Below are 25,820 nucleotides of genomic sequence, written 5' to 3' on the forward strand. Positions count from 1 at the left end.
GGACAGCGAATTCTGACCAGAAAAGGTGAGAGTAAGGCAGGATCCCCATGGAGCAGCCCACATGGGAAAAAAAAAAAAGGAAGGGGTTGGATTCAGAGATTCTTTTATGAGAAAAAAAAAAAAAATCCCTTCTGAGGTGAGATTTCCGGCACTCAGAGGTTAAAAAGACATCATGTCGCAGAGGAAGTAACTGCATACAGATTCCGTAGGCGAGGCTGCAGGAGGAAATGAAGAGGGACAGCAGAAATAGCTTTGGGAGTGAGTCGGAATGAGGCAGGCAGCGAACGCTATTTTTGCAAGTGAGCTCATCCTATAATTTTCTGTTTCTCCAGCTGGAATCAAAGAGCTAGATCTTCCTAGAATTCTAAAGGTGGAACTAGTCCTTGAGACTACACGAACAGTCCACAGACATGGAGCTGTGGCTCTCCTAGGAGCAGCGCACAGCCCTCCAACCCCTGGGTCAGCGCAGTCTTTCTAAGTCCCAGCACTGACTTTCCAAATAAAGCGATGCTGGCTGGAGCCAAACACTTCAAGTCCTTGCCAGCACATACTATTCGCAGGCAGCAGGCATGAGAGGAGGGCTAGGAACAGGCAGGAACGCTCCAGAATCTGATGATTTGTCGTGTGGTTTAAGGGTGGAGCCAGGAACCCAGTCTGAAGAAATTTAATTCAAGGTTTGTTGATCAAGTAGTCTTTTTCATTCCCATACCTGCAACCCCTGGGACATCTTTGCTACTCTGTGCATGCATGCATGCTAAGTCACTTCAGTCATGTCCAACTCTTTGCAATCCTTTGGACTGTAGCCCACCAGACTCCTCTGTCCATGGGATTCTTCAGGCAAGAACACTGGATTGGGTTGCCCTCCACCAGGGGATCTTCCCTACCCAGGGATCGAACCTGCATCTCTTATGTCTCCTGTGTTGGCAGGAGGGTTCTTGACTACTAGTGCCACGTGGGAAGCCCCTTCCCATCCTGTGTCCAGGTTCTAAAAATGATACGCTGCCCTTCTTTCTTAGTCATTATCATTTCAGTATTGATCACAAATCCTCCTGCAATGCGGGAGACCTGGGTTCCGTCCCTGGGTTGGGAAGATCCCCTGGAAAAGGGAAAGGCTACCCTCTCCAGTATTCTGGCCTGGAGAATTCCATGGACTTTATAGTCCATGGGGTGGCAAAGAGTTGGACATAACTGAGCGACTTTCACTTTCGCCTATGATGAACAAGGATTATTTTGAGCATCACGGGAAAAGTGTGGTTCAAAGGAGTTTAAGGGGTAACTACCCCTCAAGCTCCCGATTAGGACTTTTCTCTGAAATTAACAAGTTTATGAATGGACCTGATATTGTAGCAATTTGGGCCTTTTGTCTTAACCTCTTCCATTCTCTTTTAAGTAATTGGAGGCCAAGGAACATACCATTTTTTTTGTAAACAGCTTTTTTTTTTTTTTTTTTTTGAGGTATAAGACACACCATACAATTCACCCATTTAAAGTGTTCAGTTGTTTTTAATGTATTCAGTTGTTTTTAATGTGGTAATGTATGAAACCATCACCATGGTCAATTTAGAACGTTTTCATCACCTTAAAAAGAAACCTCCTACACTTGAGCTGTCACCTCTCTGCCCACCCCACCTTCAGCCACTGTTCTTCTTTCTGTCTTAATATAGATTTCCCTATGCTGGAGTTCCATATGAGTGGAGTCATAATACGTCATCTTCTGTGATTGGTTTCTTTCACTTACCATGGTGTGTTTAAGGTCCATTCGTATAAAATATATCAGTACTCCATTTCTTTTTCTGGCCAAGTAACATTCCACCAAATGAACATGCCATGGTTCATTTATCCATTAGCCACCGATGGACATTCAAGTGGTTTGCACCTTCTGACCATTATGAATGATGCTGCTGTGAACATTTGAATACAAGCTTTGTGCAGACATAAGTTTTCATTTCTCTTATATTTATGTTGAGGAGTGAAATTAAGGGATACACTGTATTTGTTCCTCTTCCCACTACAATGCCTAGTACTGTGCTTTATGCAATGTGAGACCTCAATGGATACTTGTTAAGTGAATAAAGAGAATACAGTTATCAGCACAAGATATTAAAGTCAAGTGGCCCATCTAGGTTACACCGAAGTCTGTGACCTCTGCCCTGGCTTCTCTAGCTGGACTAAAATAAACTTCCTTCTTGTTTCTCGCTCACTGTGGTTTTGTTTCTTTCTCCTGCACTTTAGGAACTGATGAAGCCGCCATCATCGAAATCTTATCAAGCAGGACATCGCATGAGAGGCAACAAATAAAACGAAAGTACAAGACAACGTACGGCAAGGTGATGCCGAGGGTCTTCAGCCACGCGCACGTGGCCTTGGTCTTAACTGTCTCTTCTGCTTCCTTTGTTCCCAAGACAGTGACGGATACCTTTAAAGCTTTATCTAGTTAGCCCAGGAGAAACAAAACAAGACAACTATTTAGAGCTTTAATTGACTTCAGAAAAACTGAAATGGTCTTGTTAACAGCCTGTAAAATCAATATTAACTCATTACTTTTTCAACTGACTTCTTTTTAAATTAATCCCTCAGTCATTTTTTCCCCATTCTTTTGGACTATTTCCACACATTGACTTATAGATAGGCCACTAATTTGAAAATCAGTTTTTGCGGGAGGGTCTTTATATAAGAATTCTTAATTTATTCATGTGTCTTCAATAATGATTTATTCTTTATAAATGACTGTTACAAAAACTGAAAAACCAAAAAGCGAAAACACCCTCTGTTTCATTAAGCATCAATACCTTTTCCTTTCTTTACATTTCTTTTATTCTTATCCTTGATAGTGTTATGTACAGAAATCTTTAAGAATACATTAGCCTTTCTACAGTATTTTCTTCATTAATATATCATGAACACAATTTAACATTTTCTTAATGTCATTAGAATGATCAGTTTACAAAATAAATATTAATTATGCTGCATTGTAATTCCAAATTTAGAAAATCTTTACAGTGTCAATAATTCTATGTATAATTAGACAGATAGAAATGGACTTTTACATATTTGTCACTGAGTGGGCAACCGTCTCTCCAGGCTTGGTCTCCTCACAAATACAATGATATATTTGCCTCCCTTCTCAGCTTGCTGGGAGAATCAGGCAGGGGAATGCTGGCACCTTCCAGCAAAGGGAAGCCCTAATAAGGGATGGCTGTTTCCATCTTATAGAGAGGAAAGTGGAGCTCATCTATTTAAAAGACTGACGCAAAACCACACACTTAATAAGAAAAAGAACCAGGCCTCGAGTCTAAGTCTTCCATCTCCAGGGCCAGCCATCACTTCTGGAGAACCCATTGCCGTAAGAGGAGGAGCAGTTTATTTCTACATTAAGTGGTCCAGACAGCTGTGCGTTTGTAGTTTTTCCTGCTTCTCTCCTCACAGCGAGGCTTGTCAATGTCATTCATTGATGACACTGGTGAAGATAAGTGAAGCTTCAGTTCAGCTGCTTTAAATTGAATTGAATGACATTGAACTTTCACCCTTGTCAGTGTGCCTGACTGTAGCAGTCCCTCAAGCACTGTGTCTGCTTCTATCCTGCCAATATGGAAAGTCAGATGCAGGCTTCTTAAGCTTTGGTGTAAAATAAGAGTGTGTATGCGCGCTAAGTCGTGTCTGACTCTTTGCAGCCCAACAGACTGTAGCCCATGAGGCTCCTCTGACCATGGGATTTTTCATCAAGAACGTTGGAGTGGGTTGCCATTTCCTTCTCCAGAGGGTCTTCCTGACCCAAGGACGGAACCTGTGTCTATTGTGTCTCCTGCATTGGCAGGAGTATTCTTGATCACTGCACCACTTAGGAAGCAGTAAAATAAAAGTAAACAGGTTCAAAGTCAGAACCTCAGGCTTTGTTAAAGTGGGCACACTATAGCACAAAATCTGCAATACCTACATCTGCCAATCATTTTTTTTTACTTGCCAATTCTCAGCTGTGTATCAGACGGCTGAGACCGCCAAAGAGGTGGTTGAGAATCATATTACAAAGCTAGAAGACATCTCTTGTCATTGTTGTTCAGCTGCTAAGGCATGTCCAACTGTTTTGCAACCCCATGGACTGTAGTCAGCCAGGCTCCTCTGTCCATGCGGTTTCTCCAGGCAAGAATACTGGAGAGGGTTGCCATTTCCTTCTCCAGGGAATCTTCCTGACCCAGAGATTGAACCAGCATCTCCTGCATCAGTAGGCAGATTCTTCACCACTGAGCCACCAGGGAAGCCCTGGAAGACATTAGAGACAAACAAATCTAAATCCTCAAGTCAACTGAGCTCCAAAGAGAAAAAGCATCCCAACGTGACACAGCTAGTTAGCAGGAAACCAGGGTTAGAGCCAAGGTATCCTGAGCTGGCTCCTATGTCCAAATAGAATGTAAACACTCAGGGGTTTGTTTTCATGCTTGTGGCTTCTAACAGCAGGCAGCTGGAATCTCTCTTCTCTGCTGTTCTATATAATGCCCATCTGACTTGAAAAAAGATTTCCAGTCTTCGGGTAGATCCACACCAGAGCACTGACCAGAGGCCTGTCTTCACAAGGTCAGGGTTAGATGCTGCAACTGCCATGGAATGAAGCTAGTAACATTAACATCACAACCCACTGTTGAGACAGCAGATCCCAGAGCCTTGGATAAAAATCTTCCGGGTTTTTCTCCCAGATCTGGAACTCAAAGGTTCATTTGAAGAATAGTTGATTTGCCTTCTCTCTGAAAGTTTCATCAACATAGAATAATAATAACAGCAACAATAATATTCACGTACTGAACATCGAAAATGTGCCAGGCACTGTGTTCAGTGTCTGCAAGGACTGTCTCATTTAATTCTCCCAACAACCCTAGGAAGTAAGTCTTACTATTCTCCCCATTCTTCAAAGAAGGAGACCGAGAGATGATGAAATTAAGCGCATTTCCAAGGTCACAGAACTCCGTGACTGTGTTGTTAGCCATCATGCATGGGGCTGAGTAGCCAGACCCACTCTGTGCTGTACCTCGGTCTATTGGCTTCCAGTCTGACCCACACGGAGCAGTCCCTCTGCATGAAAGTCCTGCTTTGAGGTCCTTCATTTCGGTTGGGATGTCGACAGCTCTAGCTGGACTGAACGTTCCTTCTTGACACTTTTCTCATTAAACCATCTAGCCAGAGGGAGGCAGGTGGGAACAGGCAGTCTACTCGCGATTAGAGGGGGCTTGCCATAAACAGGATGCCAGGTAGAATTTCATGAACTTCCCTTCCCCTACTTGAGTTCTTTCTCACATGTGTCCCTTTCAGGATTTAACAAAACACCAAGTGGCTGTCCATGGAGTTTGCCCAGGATGGTCTCACTTTATTCCTGTTGTCCCCCAACAGGAATCAGTAGTGCCCCCTTTCACTCTCAGGGCTTCCCTGGTGGCTCAGCTGGTGAAGAACCCGTCTGTCAATGCAGGAGACACAAGAGAGACAAGTTCCATCCCTGGGTCTGGAAGATTCCCTGGAGAAGGAAATGGCAACCTACTCTAGTATTCTCGCCTGGAAAATTCCATGGATAGAGGGGTGGGCAGAGTCCACCCTGTCACAAAGAGTTGGACACAACTGAGCACGCATGTGTTTCACTCTCAAAAGCACCCCCATCCGGCCAGTGAATGAGCCAGTCTCCTGCAGAGGACAAACCTGTATTAGTCTTCTCTAGCCAAGTGTTCGTAGATGAGTCCTTTATCTTACTGAGGTTCAGTCCATGGGGATAAAGCAATAAATACCTCTCCTCTTAGGGCTGTCTTGAGGATCAATAAGAAAGCTCTCTGAACCCTAAAGTGTTCTGCAAATGCTTGTTGTCACTGTGACTCATCTTCAGTGTCCCCAGCAGATGGATGGGCAGTCGGGTGACCACTGTCTTCCAGAGAAGGTCACTCAGCCCTGTAGAGCTCCTGTCTAGAGTGTGCCCTGGGCATCCATGGCAAGTGTCCAGTCTCCCCTGGGGCCGTGCCATACAGAAAGCAGACACCTGTCCCCCTTGCCCTCAGGCCCTTCTCAGTCAGGACTCCCGCCATCTTCCCACAGGACCTGGAGGAGGTGCTCAAGAGTGAGCTGAGTGGAAACTTTGAGAAGACAGCCTTGGCCCTTCTGGATCGCCCCGAGGAGTATGCTGCCCGGCAGCTGCAGAAGGCCATGAAGGGCCTGGGCACGAACGAGGCAGTACTCATCGAGGTCCTGTGCACAAGAACCAATAAGGTGAGTCCCAGCTGAGCCCCTGAGAGAGCGTCCACATGCCCGTCAGAGAGGGTTACAGCAGCCAGAAGGGAAAGTCCTCCTAGCCCTCTACCCTTGTGATGATCAAGTGTCTGGGCAAGCAATGTGCCCGCTTGGTTCACATTGGAGAGATGCCTCTTCCAATATTGTGATGGTCGGTTTTGGTGTTACTGCCACTGGCTTGACAGGATAGAGCCTTCCAGAAGAGCTGTGTCAATCCAGCTTTATTTTTCTAAAGAGATGCACAGTTCCATGTGTGGGATACGAATCCTACTTTACCTGCCCAGCCTGACTTTGCAGGTCTCCTAGCACCAATACCCCAATTAGCAATCCAAGTGTGGACGCAGGGAGCAAAGGAATGAGGCAGGGGGGTGGGAATGCCAAGGGAATCCCAGGAAACAGCTGGGGCTGCCACCACCTCCCCAGAGGTTTCCATGTCCTTCTGTTAGCAGTCCTCTCCCCTTGTCCCTTGGGTACATGCCATCATGTCCTGAGATAAAAAGGACATTTGTGAAGGCCCATTCATCTTTGGTTCCAGAACCCATAAGGGCCTTGTGTGTGTGTTAGCTGTTCAGTCATGTCCAACTCTTTGCGACCCCATGGACTGTAGCCTGCCAGGCTCCTCTGTCCATGGAATTCTCCAGGCAAGAATACTGGAGTGGGTTGCCATTCCCTTCTCCGGAGAATCTTCCTGACCCAGGGATCAAACCCAGCTCTCCTGCATTGGAGGCAGATTCTTTCCCATCTGAGCCATCAGGGAAGCCCAGGGACCATGGACTTCATCAAGAGTAAAGAGGGTCCCCAGGTCATTCTTTGGAAATGTCCTCTTCTGCAACATCCATCATGTAGAGTGGGGAGGTCCAGCAAGGAAAGTGCCAAGAAAACCCAACATTTTTGATTCCTCCAGGGAGGAAACAGAAGCAGCACCTGGAGCAGATAGTGAGGAAAACCACCCCAGCACTCTGATGCTGCTGGGCTATTAATACTTATCGATAACCCAGGCTCGCTCCTTCTGCTCAGCCTGTGCTGTCCAGCCCGTTACCCGAGGCACCACCGGGGTCCAGGCTACAGGAGTGAACCCCTTTCCTGAACATCCCTGGACTCCTCTTCTTCCCACAGATAATAAAACCCCTCTATTTTGGGTTAGGATGGTGGTTTAGAGGAGCGTTAGCACAGGAGGATGGCATTGGTTCTGTCCAATAACCACACATCTCTCCTTACTCAGTACCCCCATCCTTTCCAGAAGCACCAAAGTGCCAGTGACCTGGCAGCCAGTATCTGGGCAGCCTCCCTTGGCCAGAAGGTTAATTTGGTCATTCTTTTTCTAATCACATTTATCCGCATGTGGCTCACCCTCAACCTAGTTTCTTTTGGGTCCTGGTCTTGAACAATAAGCAAGACTTTTTTTTCCCAATCAAATAGATCTGACAGTAAAAAGGAGAAAAGCAGGGAGAGAGCAGGCGACAGTTTCAGGCAGATCCTGGTGGTGGGCTGGAAGGAGGAGAAAGGGGAGGGGGCTGCAGAGTCACAGGTGTTCAGCCCCCACCTCCTCCTACCCACTTCCCGCCCACCACAGCAACACGGGCCTGGCTCCTCATCTTCCATCAGCCCCACTCCCTTCTCCCCATCGCTGCCTCACGACTTTCATTTTAAACAGTTTGTGGGAGACACTGTGGGGAGACACTGGCTCTTACATGCTGCTGGTTCAAGTGTAAACTGAGGAAGCTCCCAAGTGGCCCCGTCGGGACGAGCCATTGAAATACACAGCCATACACGGCTTTATGCACTTCACTTTACTGCATTTTTACAAACTGAGTGTGTGCAGCAATGCTTCTTGGAGCAAGTCTATCAGCATAATTTTTCCAACAGCGTTTGCTCACTTGTCTCTATGTCCTATTTTGGCAATTCTCGTAATATTTCAAACCCTCCCCTGGCAGAAAAATGATGACTCGCTGAAGGTTCAGATGATGGCTAGCATTTTTTAGGAATAAAGTATTTTTAAATTAAGGTATGTGCATTGCTTTTTAGACACGATTGCACACTTAATAGAGCACAGTAGAGTGTCAGCATAACTTTTCTCTTTTAATTTTTTAACCTTGTATTGTATATTGGATTATAGCTGATTAACAATGTTGTACTAGTTTCAGGTGGACAGCAAAAGGACTCAACCGTACATATACATCAATGTCACTTTCCTATGTACCGGGAAACCAAAAGATGCGTGTACTTCACTTTATCAGGACACTCGTTTCATCAGGGGGGCGTGTGCCTGTAAGGCAGTCCTTCCCAGCACACACCCTAGGGAGAGACTTGCACTGCAGCACAAAGCAAATTGTTGACCGAGTGCAGCCTTGTTTGAAGTAGAGAAAACTTGGAAACAGCCTAAATGTCCATCAGTCAGAGGCTGGCTAAATAAACTGGGACTTACTGTAGGATGGAACATTTTGTCTCTATTTAAAAAAAAAAAAAATGCTAGGTGACTAATTGTGCGTAAGCATAGCTGGACGTTAAAGACCTATTACTGAGTGAAAAAAATAAGTTGAACAAACATATACAGTATTCCAGTTTTTAAACACATACACAAAACAATTCTATATATTTTCAGTAGCACAAACATATATGTATAAATGCAAAGGGAAAATATGCACAGAATTTCTAAAACTGGCTCCCTGCGGGGGAGGATGGGGAGTGAGATGGAGCAAGAAGGCAGTGAATGACTGTGTTAGCTTAGGGACTTCCCTGGTGGTTCAGTGGTGACTGCCTTCCAGTGTAGGGTGTGTGGGTTTGATCCCTGGGTGGGGAGCTAAGATCTTCATGGCCAAGAAACCAAAACAGAAAACAGAAAAAGTATTGTAACAAATTCAGTAATGACTTTAAAAATGATCCACATCGAGGAATCTTTAAAAAATAAATCAGCTTAGCTGTAATGCTTTCACTTTTAACTAAGGATGTGTATGTGTGTGTGTGTTAGTCACTCAGTTGTGTCCAACTCTTTGTGACCCCATAGACTGTGACCAACAGCTCCTCTGTCCGTGGGATTTCCCAGGCAAGAATACTGCAGTGGGTAGCCATTCCCTTCTCCAGGGGATCTTCCCGACCCAGAGATGGAACTCTCCCACATTGCAGGCAGATTCTTTGCCCCCTGAAGCACCAGGGAAACCCCTTATCCCCACCAGCCAGGGACTTGCCGACTTGCTCTAGGTTTGGACTTTGATCTGCAGGGACTGCCCCCTTTGGAGGAAGTCCTGAAGGCATCCTGTGTCCAGAAACAATTTCTGCCTCTTACCTTGCCTGGTACCTGCCTATCTTATCAATAAACCCCACCTTGAAGTATTGATTGTTTTTTATTATCTTTCCTAGGAAATTATTGCCATTAAAGAGGCCTACCAAAGGTGTAAGTGACCTTTTGTTCTGACTTTAGATAAAGAATGCCTCTTGCAAACTACCTCTGGGAAACTAAAACTCTGCTTCCTCTCCTTTCTTCTTCCGCTAAAGTGTTTGGCAAGAGCCTTGAATCAGATGTCAAAGGTGATACAAGTGGAAGCCTAAAAACAATTCTGGTCTCCCTGCTACAGGTAAGAGTAAAGAGGTCTCACCTGCTTTATGATCTTGAGAAATAGCCCTTGGCAACGTGCAACCATGATGTAAAAGGCAATGTAGATAATAAACAGTTCCTTCTCTTATTAAATTGCTACTGAGGAACCAGCAACCTGTCTTCTGTCCATCTAGCTCTTCTGAAATTATTCAGTGGAGATTTTCCCCCTTGTAACAGTCTGCCTTGTCATTTGCAGTCTACAATCCCTTTCTGTTAGTGAGTCATCTCATTAAGCATTGCCATCTCACTTTGCCAGTGAGGAACCTCTAGGTGTATACACAGTAAGATACAGGCTCATCTGACCCCCAATAGGGTCCTTTTCATGATACAACTAACTTCCAGGATTCACCCTGAGTCTAGGCCTGTAGGAGCCGCTTGGCCAGGAAAGCAGGGTTTTCAGAACTGGCCCTGAGAGGACGCAGCCCCTGGGCCTCCAGCCAGATGGCATCTGCCCTCTCATTGACACACCCGTCTTTCTGAGCTTTGTGTGTTTCCTCTGATTACTTTCCATGTGGAAAGACTGACAGCAGAGAACACATAGAGTAAGCTTGAGCTATAGCAGGAAGACTATATGAATGTTCTCCTGCTGCATAACAAATTGCTGCAGACTTAGCAACAACACAGATCTATGATCTAGCAGTTTCCATGGACTGGGGCTCCTGTTACAGGTTAGTTGAGTCCTTGGCTCAGGGTCTCTACAGGCTGGAATCGAGGGCTGCCATCTCCTGTGAGGCCTGGGGTCCTCTCCTAAGCTCACTGGCTGTTGGCAGATTTCAGCTCTCTATGGCTGTATGACTGATGTTCCTGTTTTCTTGCTAGCTGTCAACTAAAAAGACCCTCAGTTCCTAGAGGCTACCCACAGTCCCCTGTCATGTGGCCCCAGAGAGAGTTCAGAGCATGGGTGTATGGTTTCTTCCAGACCAGTGTGAGCTCATCTCTCTGACTTCTTCCATCTCTGACCTCTCAGAGCTCACCTGATTGGGTCAGACCTACCCAGGGTAACTGATTAGGGACCTTAATTACATCTGCAAACATCCCTCTTGCCACATAAACATAACACGATCACAGGGCTGATACCTCACCATGTTTACAGGTCTTGCCCACACTCAAAGGGAGGAGATTAGCGTGGGCCATCAGGGTCACCTTAGAATTCCACCTGCCACTAAAGGGCTTAAGTGAGACCTCCAAGGCCTTCCACGACCAACGTCCAGGGTTCTTCAGGACAGGGACCCTGAGAGGTGAGACTCGATATTTTGGAAGGAAGACGGATACCTTCTCAACAGACTCACTCTAGGGCACATTATGAGGTTTCTTAGAGGTCGGAGGGGTTTGTGAGTGACCCTGGTTTCTACAAAAAAAAAAAAAGGAAAAATGTGTTTTCACAGAAGCTACTCTGTTTATCAGTTGTGCCCAAAAGATGGCAGCAAAGAGCAGTGCTGCCACTCTGCCAGGCTGAGTCTAATTTCCAGGCCACCGCTCTGGAGTCACCCCTTTTCGAGGACTTTTCCTTTTTTGTTTTCTTTGGTCAAGCAGGAACTCAAGTTAATAACAACGTGTTGATTTTTCTAGGCTAATCGTGATGAAGGAGATAATGTGGACAAAGATCTAGCTGGGCAGGATGCCAAAGAGCTGTATGATGTAAGTATGCGGGCGTGCCAGTCTCTGCAAATGGTTTTCTTTTATTTAACATGATTTTCAACAATTATGTCTTTCTTTTATGTGAATTGGAATTACTTGGGAAATAAGTATGATCTTGAAAGTATTTTTCATCTATACTGTCTTCGTGAACCTAAAAGAATTGCTTATTCTATTATTTTACTCTGGTGCTAACCACCTCAGATCCATTTTGAAATAAGGGGACATATAAATAACATAAATAGATAGGTGAGGTATACTTGTGGGTTAGAAACTGAAAGTGCTAGGTCAATCAATTTGGCTTCTCTTTGGCTCATGTTTTATTGTTTCCTGTAAGTGAGGCCTGGTCACAGCTGTGTATATTTGGTGTTTTTGCAAAAGTCACTTTCAAAATGTTTGCACTTGGTTCTCTAGGCAGGGGAAGGCCGCTGGGGCACAGACGAGCTTGCCTTCAATGAACTCCTGGCCAAGAGAAGCCACAAGCAGTTACAAGCCACCTTTCAAGCCTACCAAACTGTAAGTGATCCAGCACTAAGGCAAGGAGTTCACACAGGAACAGAGTCTCAAGTTATTTCCAAAAGAAGCTGAGATCTGGGATATGGAACTGAGCGGTGGGAGCAGGGGCGGCGGGTGTCTTTTACAACGGTAGTTCTCAATCACGGATGATCTTGCACACCCTAAGGGATATTTGGGGCTTCCCAGGTGGCGCAGTGGTAAAGAATCCTCCTGCCAATGCAGGAGATGCAAGAGACTTGGGTTTGATCCCTGGGTTGGGAAGATCCCCTGGAGGAGGGCACAGCAACCCACTCCAATATTCTTGTCTGGAGAATCTCATGGACAGAGGAGCCTGGTGGGCTGCAGTCCATAGGGTCACAGAGAGTTGGACATGACTGAGCACACACACACACACGCACACAAGGGATTATGTGATCATGTCTGGAAATAGGTCCCAACCAGATGTGTTGGGGGGAGCAGTGCTCTTGGCATCTAGAGGGTCAAGACCAGGGATGCTGTTAAACATCTCACGATGAACAGGACAGCTCCCCACAACAGGCAACCATTTGGCCCAGTGCAGTGCTGAGGCTCAGAAACCCCACTTTGCCTCAGAGGCTAGGACAGCAGGTCAAGTTTAGGAGCAAAGCCCTAGAGTCAGAGGGCCCAGGTTCAAATCCTGGTTTTACTGTAACAAGTGACCAGACGTCTCCATCCTCCTTTGTAAAAAGAGACCCTGAACATCATCTTCCCAACCTCAAGAGATTATTTTCAGAGTTAAATAAGATGAATATAAAAGGCTCAGGACAGTGTCTGGTTGTAGTAAGCATAAAAATGTTTGCCCTTATTTTTATTCCAATTGACAATTGGCTAAACAGTGCCTGAGACAGATACAATAATACTTCAGAGATACATTCCTGAAAAGATGTGTATAAATTGCTTTTATACAATTATTTTTTAATCTGATGATCATTGTAAGCCAACAAGGTAAGTTAGCTATTTCAAGACACTTACTAGTTAGTCCTTCCCTGAAAATCAGTCTTTAATTTCAGGAAGGCTTTTGTGGAATATCAGATATTCTTTCATCTAGTATTTTTTATTTGTGGAGTGCTTTTGACTATTCAAAGCACATCTGTGCCCGGTGTCTCATTTCAACTTCACGACAATACCGTAACTCGAATGTAGGCTGAACAGCCATTGTTACCCACAACTGCTGGACAAGGGAAGTCTGTTATGAGTAAGGAGCCATCTGTTACTTATCAGGACCACACAGCAAGTCAGTAGCAGAAAGTGGATGAGAGCTCCAAGATTCCCCAGCCTGAGCTCCTACCTCGGCTAAAGCTGGCCACTCCTCACTCAGAATAGCATTTTCCGACGTGTTGCCAGCAGATGAAAAGACAAGAAAGCTTTGGAATTTTATCATTACTGTATATAAGCCTTTAGGGCCCTCTGCTTTCAAATCGTGCCCAGAGTCCTGATCAAAGGCAGCTCACCCTGAACTCCCCTGGCCTTTGGGCCTGGAGCTGAGTAGACTGAGCTGGAAGCCTTCTCCATGACCTAGAGCCTCTTCCCATTAGACAGGGGCCATGGATGGAGTTTCTGGGGTGGTTGTCATTGGGCATCACTATAGAAACACACATACATGGGTGTGTGTGTGTGTGTGTGTGTGTGTGTGTACACATGAGTTACTGACAACCTAAGGATACTCCCTAAGCCAATTGTTCTTAAAATTAATCCTGAATCAGCAGAATCAGTATCACTTGAGAACATGCTTAAAACAAGAATTCTTAATCCCCACCCTGGATCAACTGAATCAGATTCCCTGAGGTTGGGGTCCTACAATCTGTGTTTTAATAAATCGTCTAGATCCTGATGCATGTTAAAGTTTAAGAAGTCTGCTTTAGGCTGGGCAAATGGCTAAGGGTTCTGTGCCTCACCTGTAAAACAGGGATAATAATGTACCTGCTTCACAGAGTTAGTAAGGATTAAATGAATAACAGATTTAAAGCATTTAGTGCCTGGCATGCAGTGGGTGCTCAGCTAACATTAACAGTTGGTAGGAGTCTCCCTGTGTGAACCAACAGCAACAAAAAACAGCTGAAACTCAAATGGAAAATAAGATAATCTCCTGATCTGAGGATTCTTTACATGAAACCAGCTTTAAAATGCTATTAATACCTATTCATCTATTCCAAAAACCTTCCTGGAACATCATTCATCTTGATCTTTATCACTGATTTTGAGGGTTCACCATGACCATGATCTTGGGAATCTGGCTCCATAAATTTTCTCATGGTCTCTGGCTAAAAGCACGAAGATGCTAGAGTCAGATCATTGATGTCTATTATGTGACATAGGTTGTGCTGGCATAGAGTGGAATTTTAATTTTTGGCACAAAAACTTTGCCCTTGATTTGTCCTCTAAACTTGAATCTTAACTGCTGACACTCAGAAATCCCAGCCCAAACAACAAAGCTTCCCAACTGTGCTGCATCGTGAAAAGTTATTACTCTTCACAAGTCTACCAAACATGAGAGGCTTATAGAGTTCTGACGTTCCCAAACAGGGCTCAGTATAAATTGTAGGTACACATACCCTTAGCCCCAGGTCACTTCCTCCCCACCGCACCCCTCATCACTTCTCCCCTCCTCTTACAAAGCTTTTCTAAGCCCATTCCAGAGCCTTTAGCCCTTTAGCTTTTATAACAAACCAGAGTGCCTATGGTTCTGCTGTGGGCATGTGGCCAATCAGGGGCACTGGTTTTAAAAGAAAGAAATGTCTCCCCTATTCTTCTAATAATCTCTCCACAGACAATGCTACCTGGTAAACTAGAAGCCTTTGAGGCTTGTCTGGAATCCACCCTGGCAGTGAGTTTTTGTACCGAGATCACAAAACCTGGTTGTGTCCAAAGAGCCCCCTAAGAATTAAGTGTTCCAGTGGGAAGCCTGCCATTTGCAAAGGAGAATCCTAGTACCTTGGGCCAGTGGATTGTTTTCCATCTGTGTTCAGTGGAACCTCTGGAGGTGCCTTGGGAGCTAACAGGAGGGGATAGGGTCAAGAGACAGGCAGAGAAGAAAGGACAATGCCATCTCCCTATAGCTCATAAATAGCGCCCCTTGGAGACGGGCAGCGATGAGGCTCTGAGAGGAGGGGAGCCTGGCGTCTAGGGCTGGGGTCAGGAACCCCTCTCCCGCCTCCCTAGAACAGCTCTGCTTTCCTGCTTTTATCTGTCGTGTAGACTGAGATGCTATAGAAAATTTAAAAATACGTTCTAGCCCAGTATTAACAATAAAAACAAAGTGGTTTAGTGTGAGGATTCTTTTTTTTTTAAGTAAACAGAGACCTATGTGAATACAATCTCCTTTTGTAACACAACCTCCATCTACAGAACAAGAACCCTGTTCATGGTTGAAAGGGAGAGCAGTTTCTTCTGAAATACTAGCTCCCACATCCAACCCCTAAACAACTGAAGACAGCTAAGAAAGGGACAGGACTGAAAGCCCCCCAACCCAACTCCCATCTTATCTAGGTCCATTCCACACCGGACCTCTAGACAGGCCAGCTCCGATGAGGAGATCAAGCGACAGGTTTCATTAAATTCAGACCCTCCTCCCCCTGCATCCATCGTGCTCCCACCACAAAGAATATGTTGTTTACCAGGATTTTCAGAATAAACTCCCCTGGTGTGTCCTCAAAGGCCCCAGTTATTTATAGACTCACAGTTGTGTCATAACCTCAAAAGATAATTTCTAAGAAAGAAGTTTCAGTATTTCTTAATGCTTAACTGCATTTCCCAAACCTGAAGTTTCTCCTTTCTCTTTGTGTGCCTGCTCTGAGCTTGGCCCAGGCGGTACTTGTGCTAAGTGTGGTCACAATTTACTCTAAACTTCAGCTTCTATAAATATTTGGAAGGAAACCTAACATGTAATGCTACGCAGAATGATAGGCGAGCTGGGGGTGAATATAAGACCATTCGGAGTCTCCCCAGAGGGAAGGAAATTGGCATTTGACGTGGTCAGGCCCCTACACATCCCCCACCCTGCTCCTAGCCCATGTAACCCCATCGTATCAGAAACGTTAGACCAAGTCCTTGCCGTGAACTTGACGGCCTCTACCTATGTCTCCCAGATGGTAGCCGCCTGAGCTCCCTGTCTCAGTTTACAACGGAGGAGATGATTATAACCACAGCCTCCTGAAAAACTGGAAATGGAAAGAATTTTTATAAACACATAGGAAACTCAAGTACTATAGAAATACAAAGAATGTTGTTTCAGTATTTATTCGTTGTTCTTCCACTCTCTGATTCTTACAGAAGAGGAAACTGAGGCCGAGGGGGTGGTCCTGCCTGGGGTAGTGTCCATTAGGGGTCAAATCTCCCTTGGCCCTGAGAGTCCGCACTCGAATGGGCGGGGTACCACCCCCAGCCCTGCAAAGGATGAGGCCAGGTTTCCTTGGTCCTTGCATGACCAAATCTGGATGAGTCTTTTCGTGGAAGAACAAGCCTCCAGTGCACCACGGCCAAGAGCAAAAGCTGGACTAACAGCTAGACTTTCTCTCTCTAGCTCATCGGCAAAGACATCGAAGAGGCCATCGAGGCAGAAACATCAGGAGACCTGCAGAAGGCCTACTTAACGCTTGGTAAGTAAAGCCAGGAGAGCCCCTGACTTCAGCCAGGCTCCCTGGAACCACACTTGGAGATAGAGGTTTGTGTGAAGGAAGACTTCAGGTAATAGTCTGAGAACCACAACACATCTAAGCAGCCTTGGGAAGGGAGAGAATGGGTGTGATGCAGCTGCAACAGGAGCTTTTCTGGTCCCCAGGAAGCCCTGAAGTCGGGATGTCTGAAGTGTAGGCAAGGGTCCCAGGCCTTCGCACCCCTCATCAAGAAGCTGGCTGGCTGCACCCATGGGGCATGTGCGACCTTGGGGAAGCCAGCTCCCTCCTTTGACTCCTAATGCATATGACCCAGTCACTTCCTCCCTCCTGAAAAGTGACTCAGCTGTGAGCAGCCAGCACATAACACTTTGCCTCAGTGCCACGGTCCTGAAGACAGAAGCTTTGGGACATATCACAGCATCCACGACAGTCCCACTAAGATCGTGGGTCCCCAGCAGCAACCATCACAGCCTGGGACCATTGTCTAGTCTCAGGGCAGCACGGGTTCACATGACACACACCCGAAAGCACTCAGGTTCTGATCCATGAACAAGTTTTCGCAGGTGCCTGATGGCTCGAGGGTGACCTTTTCCATTTGTTTCCCTTCAACATTGGAATGAATGAGATCTGTTTAGAAAGCAAGGGGGAGGAGACCAGATCATGGCCATGCCAAGCAAACGCCAGGCCCTTCTCTCCAGGTGTTGCCCGTAAGGCAGGAAATAGCAGAGAGATGGGTACTGGGCTGTGACTGGCAGGCTCCTTTCTCATCTTTGCAAGTCCTGGAAGGAAGGCATTGTCCATTGTCCACACTCCAGTGGCACGGAGGCCAGGGCAGCATCCCAAATGGCACAAGAAATGGAGAGAATATCCCCAGAAGAAGAGGAAGAACCAAAAAAGCAGCCCCTGGAAGCTAAAAAATGTCCTCTCGCTGCCAAACTCTTTTGTTTTGCCTTTTTTTTTTTTTTTGATGGGACTTTAGGGAGCAATGTCAGCAATTGCTTAGTTTTTTAGTCCATCAACATTTTGCATTCAAACTAGCAGCTCTGCTGTTGTGATCCAATGCAGAGGCCTGAGCATCATTAATGTTGCTCCTGTCCCAAGATGGATACACACAGATGACTGTCCTTAGGGTTTTAGGGATCACTGTCTCAAGTAAACAGAGAGATCTACTCATGGCCCATTTACAAGTCTCCAAATCCTTTCTGTACTTGCAGTTGTAAAGAATTAGGAAAACACCAGAATTCAGTCAGAAGGTTAATATCAATCCTTATTGATATTAAGTATTAATGGTAATAAAGCCATTCAAGTCTGTAACATTTACTTAACACCTGCTTGGGTCAGGGGTTGTGCCAGGCATGGGAATCAGTGGGGAACAGGTCCAGTTCCTCTTCTTAAGAAGTGTCAAGGTCAGGACAAACACACAAATCAATGGACTGAGCTATAGTAAAGATAAAACGGGCTTCTCTGATGGCTCAGCAGGTAAAGAATCCACCTGCAAAGCAGGAGACACAGGAGATACGAGTTTGATCCCTGGGTCAGGAAGATTCCCCTGAGAAGGAAATGGCAACCCCTTCCAGTATTCTTGCCTGGAAAATCCCCATGGACAGAGGAGCCTGGCAGACTACAGTCCAGGGGGTTGCAAAGAGCCAGACATGACTGAGCACGCACACACAAGCACAAATGAACAAAGATAAAAGCAATCAGAGCAAAGCGAGTACAGAGGAAGGAGAGGCCCGGCCCTACGGTGGGGGGACCATGAAATGCAGGAGTTAGGTGGACTCCCCTCGTAGTAAATTAAAAAGAGATCAGAAAAGACCTTGAAAATGAACCACAAAGAGAGTGGAACATGATTCCATAACTAAATTCTCTAGACACTTCCCCACCCTGCTCCTACCTAACTTGTAAAGATGCCAGCGTGAAGCTAAAATTGAGGAGGAGGTGTTTATGAGACCAAATGGTTCTCACTGCTCATAGTCTCTGGAACAGCAGTTCTCAAAGTGGGGTCTAACAACCCCCTGTATCAGAACCACCTGGGGGAAGGGGATGTGAAAATGCAGTTTCCGAGTCCCAGTCCAGGCCACCCACTTAGAACTTGCAGGAATTCAGCCTAAAGCCACACCTTTACAAGCTCCCCAAGTGGTTGTCTTACTTTCCCTGGAGTTTGAGAATCCCTGCTCTGCATGCCCAGAGGAGTAGGGGACACAGCAGAGCATCTGGTTGCCCTGCACCCACAGCCACAAACAGCTTTATTCCCATATCCTCCTGAGCTGTGTGAGCATCCATGCTAAGTCGCCTCAATCGTGTCTGACTCTGTGTGACCCTATGGACTATAGCCCACCAGGCTCCTCTGTCCATGGGATTCTCCAGGCAAGAATACTGGAGTGGGTTGCCATGTACTCCTCCGGGAAATCTTCCCAATCTAGGGATCGAACCTGCAACTCCTATGACTCCTGTTTTGCAGGTGGGTTCTTTACCACTGAGTCATCTGGGAAATCCTTCCACTTCGGAATCCCATCCAAACTTTTGGAGCCTTCCTGCAACTGTGACCAGCAGAGCTTGTTCATCAGGCATAGCCTGTATACAGCAGCAAAATTGAGAATTTTCTCCCCAAAATATCAGGAAGAAGGAATTCAAGGGAGAAGTCACCCCTAGTGTAGGCTCAGAATACACTGACATCAGGCAGATGATTATTTCAACATCAATTAATACAAATGCATGGCAGAGGGTCCTCAGGGAAATCTTGTGAGGTCACCAGCTCAGAATGCCTGGGAGGGGGGTGCCACAGTGAGTCTCAGATATGCTGCTCCTCAAATTGCCAGGTTCACCCCCAAAACCACCACTAATTCAGCAGCTTGTGGATTCAGACACCTGATCTGGGCTTCTCCACTGACACTCTGGTGACTACCACATAATCTATAAAATAAGGAGACAGACCCCCAAACTAGACTCTGCTTCCCCAGTTCTGTTCCTCCCTCTGGCTTGTAAGCATCAATCCCATTGTCAATTACCTAGAAAATAAGAGTTCTCATTACAGGACATGGTAATGATGTGCATTCCACACATATGCTGAATTTATTACTTATTACTTATCCCGAAAATCAAAAATGTTCATTGTTTTAGGCAAAACATCAACAACATAAACAGAAAAGAGTTAATCCCCCCAAAGTGTTAGACTCCTGTGAACCTGGGAGGAGGGGGGACAAACCAAGATTTATCCCCAGGAGCAGAGGTGCACCCCATCCCCTTATGGGTGGAGAGAGACCATACTTTGTTAATTTGTGGACTAGCTCATACTTCATTCATTTCTGACTGGGGCAGGGCTCAAAATCAGCAGTTAGCAGCATCACAGGAGGATGCTGTGTAGACAAGACCAAACATTTCATCAAGCCCACATCCCAGACCACACACGATGAAGGTTGTGGGGACTTCGGAAAAGATTCAGAGATGAAGCTCACACCTAAAACCCAGTGATGAAAAACGAAGGGAAGGAAGTTTGCTTAGCACGGCAGGCAGGAGGATCACAGTGCAACTGAGCCAGTCTTCAAGATTACCAAGTTTTATTATGGAGACGTTGCCGGCCAGTCTGTGTTCCCCCTCGGGGGCTTCCCTGGTGGCTCAGTCGGTAAAGAATCCACCTGCAATGTAGGAGACCCAAGTTTGATCCCTGGGTCAGGAAAATCCCCTGGTGAAGGGAATGGCAACCCTCTCTGGTATTCTTGCCTGGGAAATTCCATAGACAGAGGAGCCTGGCAGGCTACAGTCCATGGAGTCACAAGAGTTGGACATGACTTAGAGACTAAACCACCACTACGTTTCCCCTCCAGACCTGACTCTGGCATCAGAGATTTCTCTTAAAGATGAGAAGGCATTTCTGCTGGTGAGAATCGTGAACGTTGCAGGGAGAGCCTGAGGGTGCTCACAACGCTCCTCCTCTTCCTTAGGGTCTTCAGGGAATAGGAGAGGTTCTTATGTGTCTGAAGGGGACTAGTTTGAAGAGTCTGGTGCCCTGACCCCAGGGGAATCTTCCAGACCCTTTATCAACAGTGTGAAGTCTGCTCATTTCAAAGGTCATGACTCCATCCGCTCCAAGGGCAAGCCAGCTCTGTTCCTCCCCAGCGTCTCTCTGTTACTGAACAAGACGTGACCTCCTCATGCTCTCTTTCCCTTTGTCCTGCCCAGTGAGGAGCGCCCGGGACCTCCAGGGCTACTTTGCTGACCGTCTGTACAAGTCCATGAAGGGGGCGGGCACCGATGAGGAGACCCTCATTGACATCATTGTGACCCGGGCTGAGGTAAGATGCATTTGGCTCCACCTTCTTGTTTTGCCACCACGGATGTCATCAACAGGTCACTTTTATGAAGGGTGTATCTGCAGAGACAGCCCTTGCTGTCCCAGACTTTGTGGAAGGACATTGTGCTGTGCTCCAGTCGGTTTCTTTTTATAAAAATACAATAACGATAGCGGCTTCTATGCCTTTTCTTTTTTCGTCTTTGTTTTCCTGCAGTGTGGGGCATGTGAGATCTAAGTTTCTGGACCAGGAACCAAACCCATGCCCCTTGCAGTGGAAGTGCAGAGTCTTGACCGCTGGACCACTAGGGAAGTCGGCAGCTTCTGTTTCTGCCATCGGTGCCTCCAGAAAGCTCGGGGTGGTGCCTGGAAGGGACTTGGAGGGGCTGGTCTGGGTAGGGCAGCTCCTTTTTAAGGGCTTCCCTGGTGGCTCAGATGGTAAAGAATCTGCCTGCCATGTGGGAGACCCTGGTTCAACCCCTGGGACAGGAAGATCCCCTGGAGAAGGCAATGCCTACCCACTCCAGTATTCTTGCCTGGAGAATTCCATGGACAGAGTCTGGTGGGCTACAGTCCATGGGGTTGCAAAGGGCTGGACACGACTGAGCGACTTGGCAACAGGTCACCCAGCAGCAGAGCCTTAGCAAGTCCTTTCCAGACTCCTGAGTTAGGCCTTTATTTCCTTAAACACACCCCCAAAGCACAGTTCTGCACAAAAACCACATCAGGACAAGACAAGTTTTCTCAACCTTTTTAAAATTAGCGATCCCCGCATGAGGGAGCCTTTTTGACCTCATTTTTTCCTAATCCTTACTCCCCTCCAAGAAATGTTAACATGGCATACGCTGTATATCTGTTTATGTTCCTTACATATAGATGTAGTTATATTTACATTAAAAGATTTGGATTTTTTTTTTCACCCTCTAAGAACCAATTTTGCCCCTTTTGGGAGCATTATCGCCCCCCTCTGAGAATGCCTGAGCATAACAAAGGCCCAGGGAGAGAAATAGCCAAAAAAGTTTGGAAACAACTGTCAAGACTCAGATTCAGAATACAGGGCCACAGAGAGAAGGAATTACAGAAGAGAGGGGAAGTGGCATTTCATCCACAGCAGAGAGACCTTGGAGGGTGAAGTGGAACTTGAAAACCACTGACATCTTCCCTCAAAAACGTGTTAAATGAGGGGGAAGAGAGATCAACCCAAATTCTGGCCCCCATATTTCTGACAAATAATACTTAACATCTGACACTGTTTTGAAATATAACTTAGCAACACAACCGTTCTTTCGTTTTTATTTCTATTCCTGGAATTTCTCCTCCCTCTCTTTCTCCTCCTCCACGATTGATCCATATTTCCTTCTCTCCCAAAGCCGCTGTCCTTTCCTCCTCCTCTCTCCCTCCCCCAGTCTCTCTGCCACCCTCTTCACTTTGTTTTGATTGCTCTGAATCTCTCTCTTTTCTTAATCTCTCCAGGTCTCTGCCTTCTCTGTCTCTCTGTCTCTTAGTATCTCAGGCCCAGGACACTCCGAGGAGCAGGTTGGTGACAAAGGCCAGCAAGGATGCTAAAGACGCCAGGGGTTGGAGCTCTCCGAGTGATCCTCAGGGTGCCATGGTCACCCCAGCATGCATGGACTGTGGATTGTTTATTCCAATACGCTCTGTCCTAGCTTAGTGCTGACCATAGGCCCTGGGTCATCCCCACATGGGGACCATTCCCTCTGAATGCTTCGGGCCCAGACAGTTATATTGGCCAGATCCCCTAGTCCTCCAAAGCTGCCTCAGACTAGAACAGAGCCCGGGAGAGCCCCATCCTGTCCCTGCACTCACCCCCTCCCCCAGCCAAGCAGCCTACCAGCCAAGGGAGCAGGGGACACACGCCACCTGCCTGATCTCTTGCACAGCATCCACTTCCAACAACCCTCCACTCTTCTACCCTCTCCTGCTCTCAGCTTTCTGTCCCCTGTTGGGCCCTCTAACTGGGGTAGGAGAAACTAAGAACCCGAAATCTGAGCAATGGTTTGTGGGTCTCTCTAGAAAGCCCTTCCCAGGTGGCACTCGTGGTAAAGAATCTGCCTGCCAATGAAGGAGATGCAAAAGATGAAGGTTTAATCCCTGGGTCGGGAAAATACCCTGGAGGGGGAAAATGGCAGCCCACTCCAATATTCTTGCCTGTAGAATTTCATGGACGGAGGAGCCTGGCAGGCTACAGTCTATGGGGTCACAAAGAGTCAGACATGACTGAGTGACTGAACAAATACTAGAAAGCAAGATATAGTCTAATTTTAAAACAATAATGATAACAAAAAAATTGCAAACAAAAACCAAAAAAATTCCTAGTTAAAGAGAGCTCTGTGCTTCTTTTATGAGACTCCCTGTGTTCTATCTGGAATTATATCTTCCATGGCACAACTATTATCTCCTTTTCTAGGTTGTAAGAGTCTTTAGAGCAAAACCATCTTTTTATTCGTGTTTCTTAAGTCCTTTCTCCACCTCCAGCACCTAGGTGGTACCTTTTCAAGTTTTTCAATTGATCCTTGAACAACCAGATTCGAACAGTGTGGGTGCTCTCATATGCAGATTTTTCCAATAAATAATAGTACCTGTGTTCTCATTTTACAGATCTTTAAATTAACTAAGTGTGAGGAAGTTTGTGTTTCCTTGTTGTTTAGTCACTAAGTGGTGTCTGACTCTTGCAACCCCATGGCCTGTAGCCCGCCAGGCTCTTCTGTCCATGGGTTTTCCCGGGCAAGAATACTGGAGTAGTTTGCCATTTCCTTCTCCAGGGGGTCTTCCCAGCTCAAGGATCAAACCCAGGTCTCCTGCACTGGCAGGCCGATTCTTTACCATTGAGCCACTAGGGAAGCCCTTATGTTCCATTAGAGATCACAATATGTAGTATCGAAAGAACTAAGGTTTGAGGACTGATCCTATTCAAACGGTTTCAGTTTCCTGCCCTTGCATGAGTCATTGATCAGTTCTTTCATTTTTGAGACAGAGATAGCAATACAGATTCTAGACTGCCTGGGAGTCAGTGTTCCTAATTCCTGTATTGTCAAGGGTCAATTGTAGATTCAAAACTAAGTCCTACAAATTGATAATGATTTGAATTTTGTTGTTTGGCACTAATATCCTTGCTGATCAGGGTATAAAAGACAAAAAAAAAAAAGCCTTCATTTCATACTGTGTTGACAATTTTCTTAACTTTATACTAAGAGTCCGCAAAGTGTGGCCTGCAAGTCAAATCAGGCTCACCATTCATTTTTATACATCCCTATTATCAGAAAGTGATTATTTTAAAGTAACTGTAGAAAAAAAACTCAAAGGAAAAATAATATGTTCGTAACACATAAAGTCATATGAAATTCAAGTTTTAGTGTCCATAAACCAAGTTGTACTGGAACATACACACAGACACCTCTGCCACCTTTGGGGAGCTGAACTCAACTTTCTTTTTCTCAGCTACAAAATAGGAAGAATAGTAACTCCAACTCCAAGGGTTGCTCTGAGGCATAAATGAGCAAGTGAGAATAATGTGCTTAGAACAGTGGCTGCCTGTGCTTATGGTGAAAACACTATAAACCTCCCGTTGGCTATCATCTCTCTTACAGGTGGACCTTCAGGGGATAAAAGCCAGATTCCAAGAGAAGTACCAGAAGTCTCTCTCTGACATGGTTCGCTCAGACACCTCTGGGGACTTCCAGAAGCTTCTGGTCGCCCTCTTGCACTGAACCAACCCAGCGTAGCAGGAGCAGAGGAAGGAACCTTTGTTGAAAACCTTTCCCAAACCAGATTTGCAAATACAACTCCGGCATGAAACACCCTCAAGGGTCCTGGTTTATTTCCTTGGCACCTTGAGCCAAGTGGCCAGGCCAAGCTGCTTAAGTTAAGGGCAACAACCTCGAGACACTTGCATTGATCACCCTGAAGGCTGGCTTAGTGAGTACCTGGGCAGCCTCATAATTTTCCTTGAGGGTAATAACTGAATGCTTTCTAAGCACAAATAAAGTCTGCAGTTGATGAAAAAACTATGCATTCGTAACAAAACCTTTAGAAGAATATGTCATACAGGGGTGTGGATGTTTTGGGTAAAGAGAGACGAGGTGAAGTACCAGAAAGACAAAATTAAGCAATTCATTCATTTTCCCTCTGTGTACTCAAATCCTCAGTTTCAAATCCTCAATGTTAATTAAAGATGTGGATTATGCCTTCATCAGCTGCTTTTTCAAAGACTGGGTTGATTTCATTTTGGCTTTTGTCCTGGAAATATATGACTTGTGAAATTCAAACATATTTGGAAAATGCAAACAGTTACGTTTATGGATAATCACCAAGGACAGACATCAAGTCCAACGGCAAGGAAACAATGGACTTGTCGATACGAAATGTAATGAAGGGTATAATCCACTGATCTGCTACCTGGTTTAAATGGTTTAAATGGTTCTTGCTCCTCTAGACAACTGACCCACTTGAGTCTTCTCTCTGATCTTCAAATACAATTAGGCTGGGCACAGTGCCATTAGGATCAAGGTTAATGGTCTGACTCTTAAATGGATTAATTCTGTACCAATAGCATCTCTGTTCCGAGATGTTGTCTCATAGCCACGTGCGGCTCCACATAAAGGGGTCTGTCATGAGAACATGAGCACTTTGGTCTAATTATTATAGTCATCCTTCATTGGATGGTTATTTGTGCCTGGCACTGCTAAATAGCTTACTTTCATATTTAATCTTCCCAACATCCCTTTAAGGTTAATATTGTTACCCACTTATTAGCTGAAGCAACTGAGACATTCAACAAATCGGGCTAAATTCATTCACAAGTGACAGAACTGAGATTTATATTCAGAGGTGGTTGAGTCCAGAATCCACACTAATAACTGCTTTTCTTGGGAAAATAACACAA

At 45.8% G+C, this 25,820-nt stretch overlaps 1 protein-coding gene across 2 annotated transcripts in view; it reads left to right on the top strand.

Moving 5' to 3' along the window:
• Positions 1–25,127, top strand: part of ANXA13 (annexin A13) — a 57,292-nt gene extending 32,165 nt beyond the window's left edge. For both annotated transcript variants that reach the window (XM_019974106.2, XM_019974107.2), the window contains 9 exons: positions 2,233–2,327; positions 6,064–6,234; positions 9,613–9,646; positions 9,748–9,827; positions 11,417–11,485; positions 11,897–11,998; positions 16,536–16,611; positions 20,809–20,921; positions 24,526–25,127. In XM_019974106.2, the coding sequence (XP_019829665.2) occupies positions 2,233–2,327; positions 6,064–6,234; positions 9,613–9,646; positions 9,748–9,827; positions 11,417–11,485; positions 11,897–11,998; positions 16,536–16,611; positions 20,809–20,921; positions 24,526–24,645 (860 nt within the window). In that variant the 3' untranslated portion in view covers positions 24,646–25,127. The remainder of the gene's footprint in view (positions 1–2,232; positions 2,328–6,063; positions 6,235–9,612; positions 9,647–9,747; positions 9,828–11,416; positions 11,486–11,896; positions 11,999–16,535; positions 16,612–20,808; positions 20,922–24,525) is intronic.
• Positions 25,128–25,820: the final 693 nt, after the last annotated feature.

Source organism: Bos indicus, chromosome 14 (assembly GCF_029378745.1).
Source record: "Bos indicus isolate NIAB-ARS_2022 breed Sahiwal x Tharparkar chromosome 14, NIAB-ARS_B.indTharparkar_mat_pri_1.0, whole genome shotgun sequence".
Lineage (NCBI taxonomy): Eukaryota > Metazoa > Chordata > Mammalia > Artiodactyla > Bovidae > Bos > Bos indicus.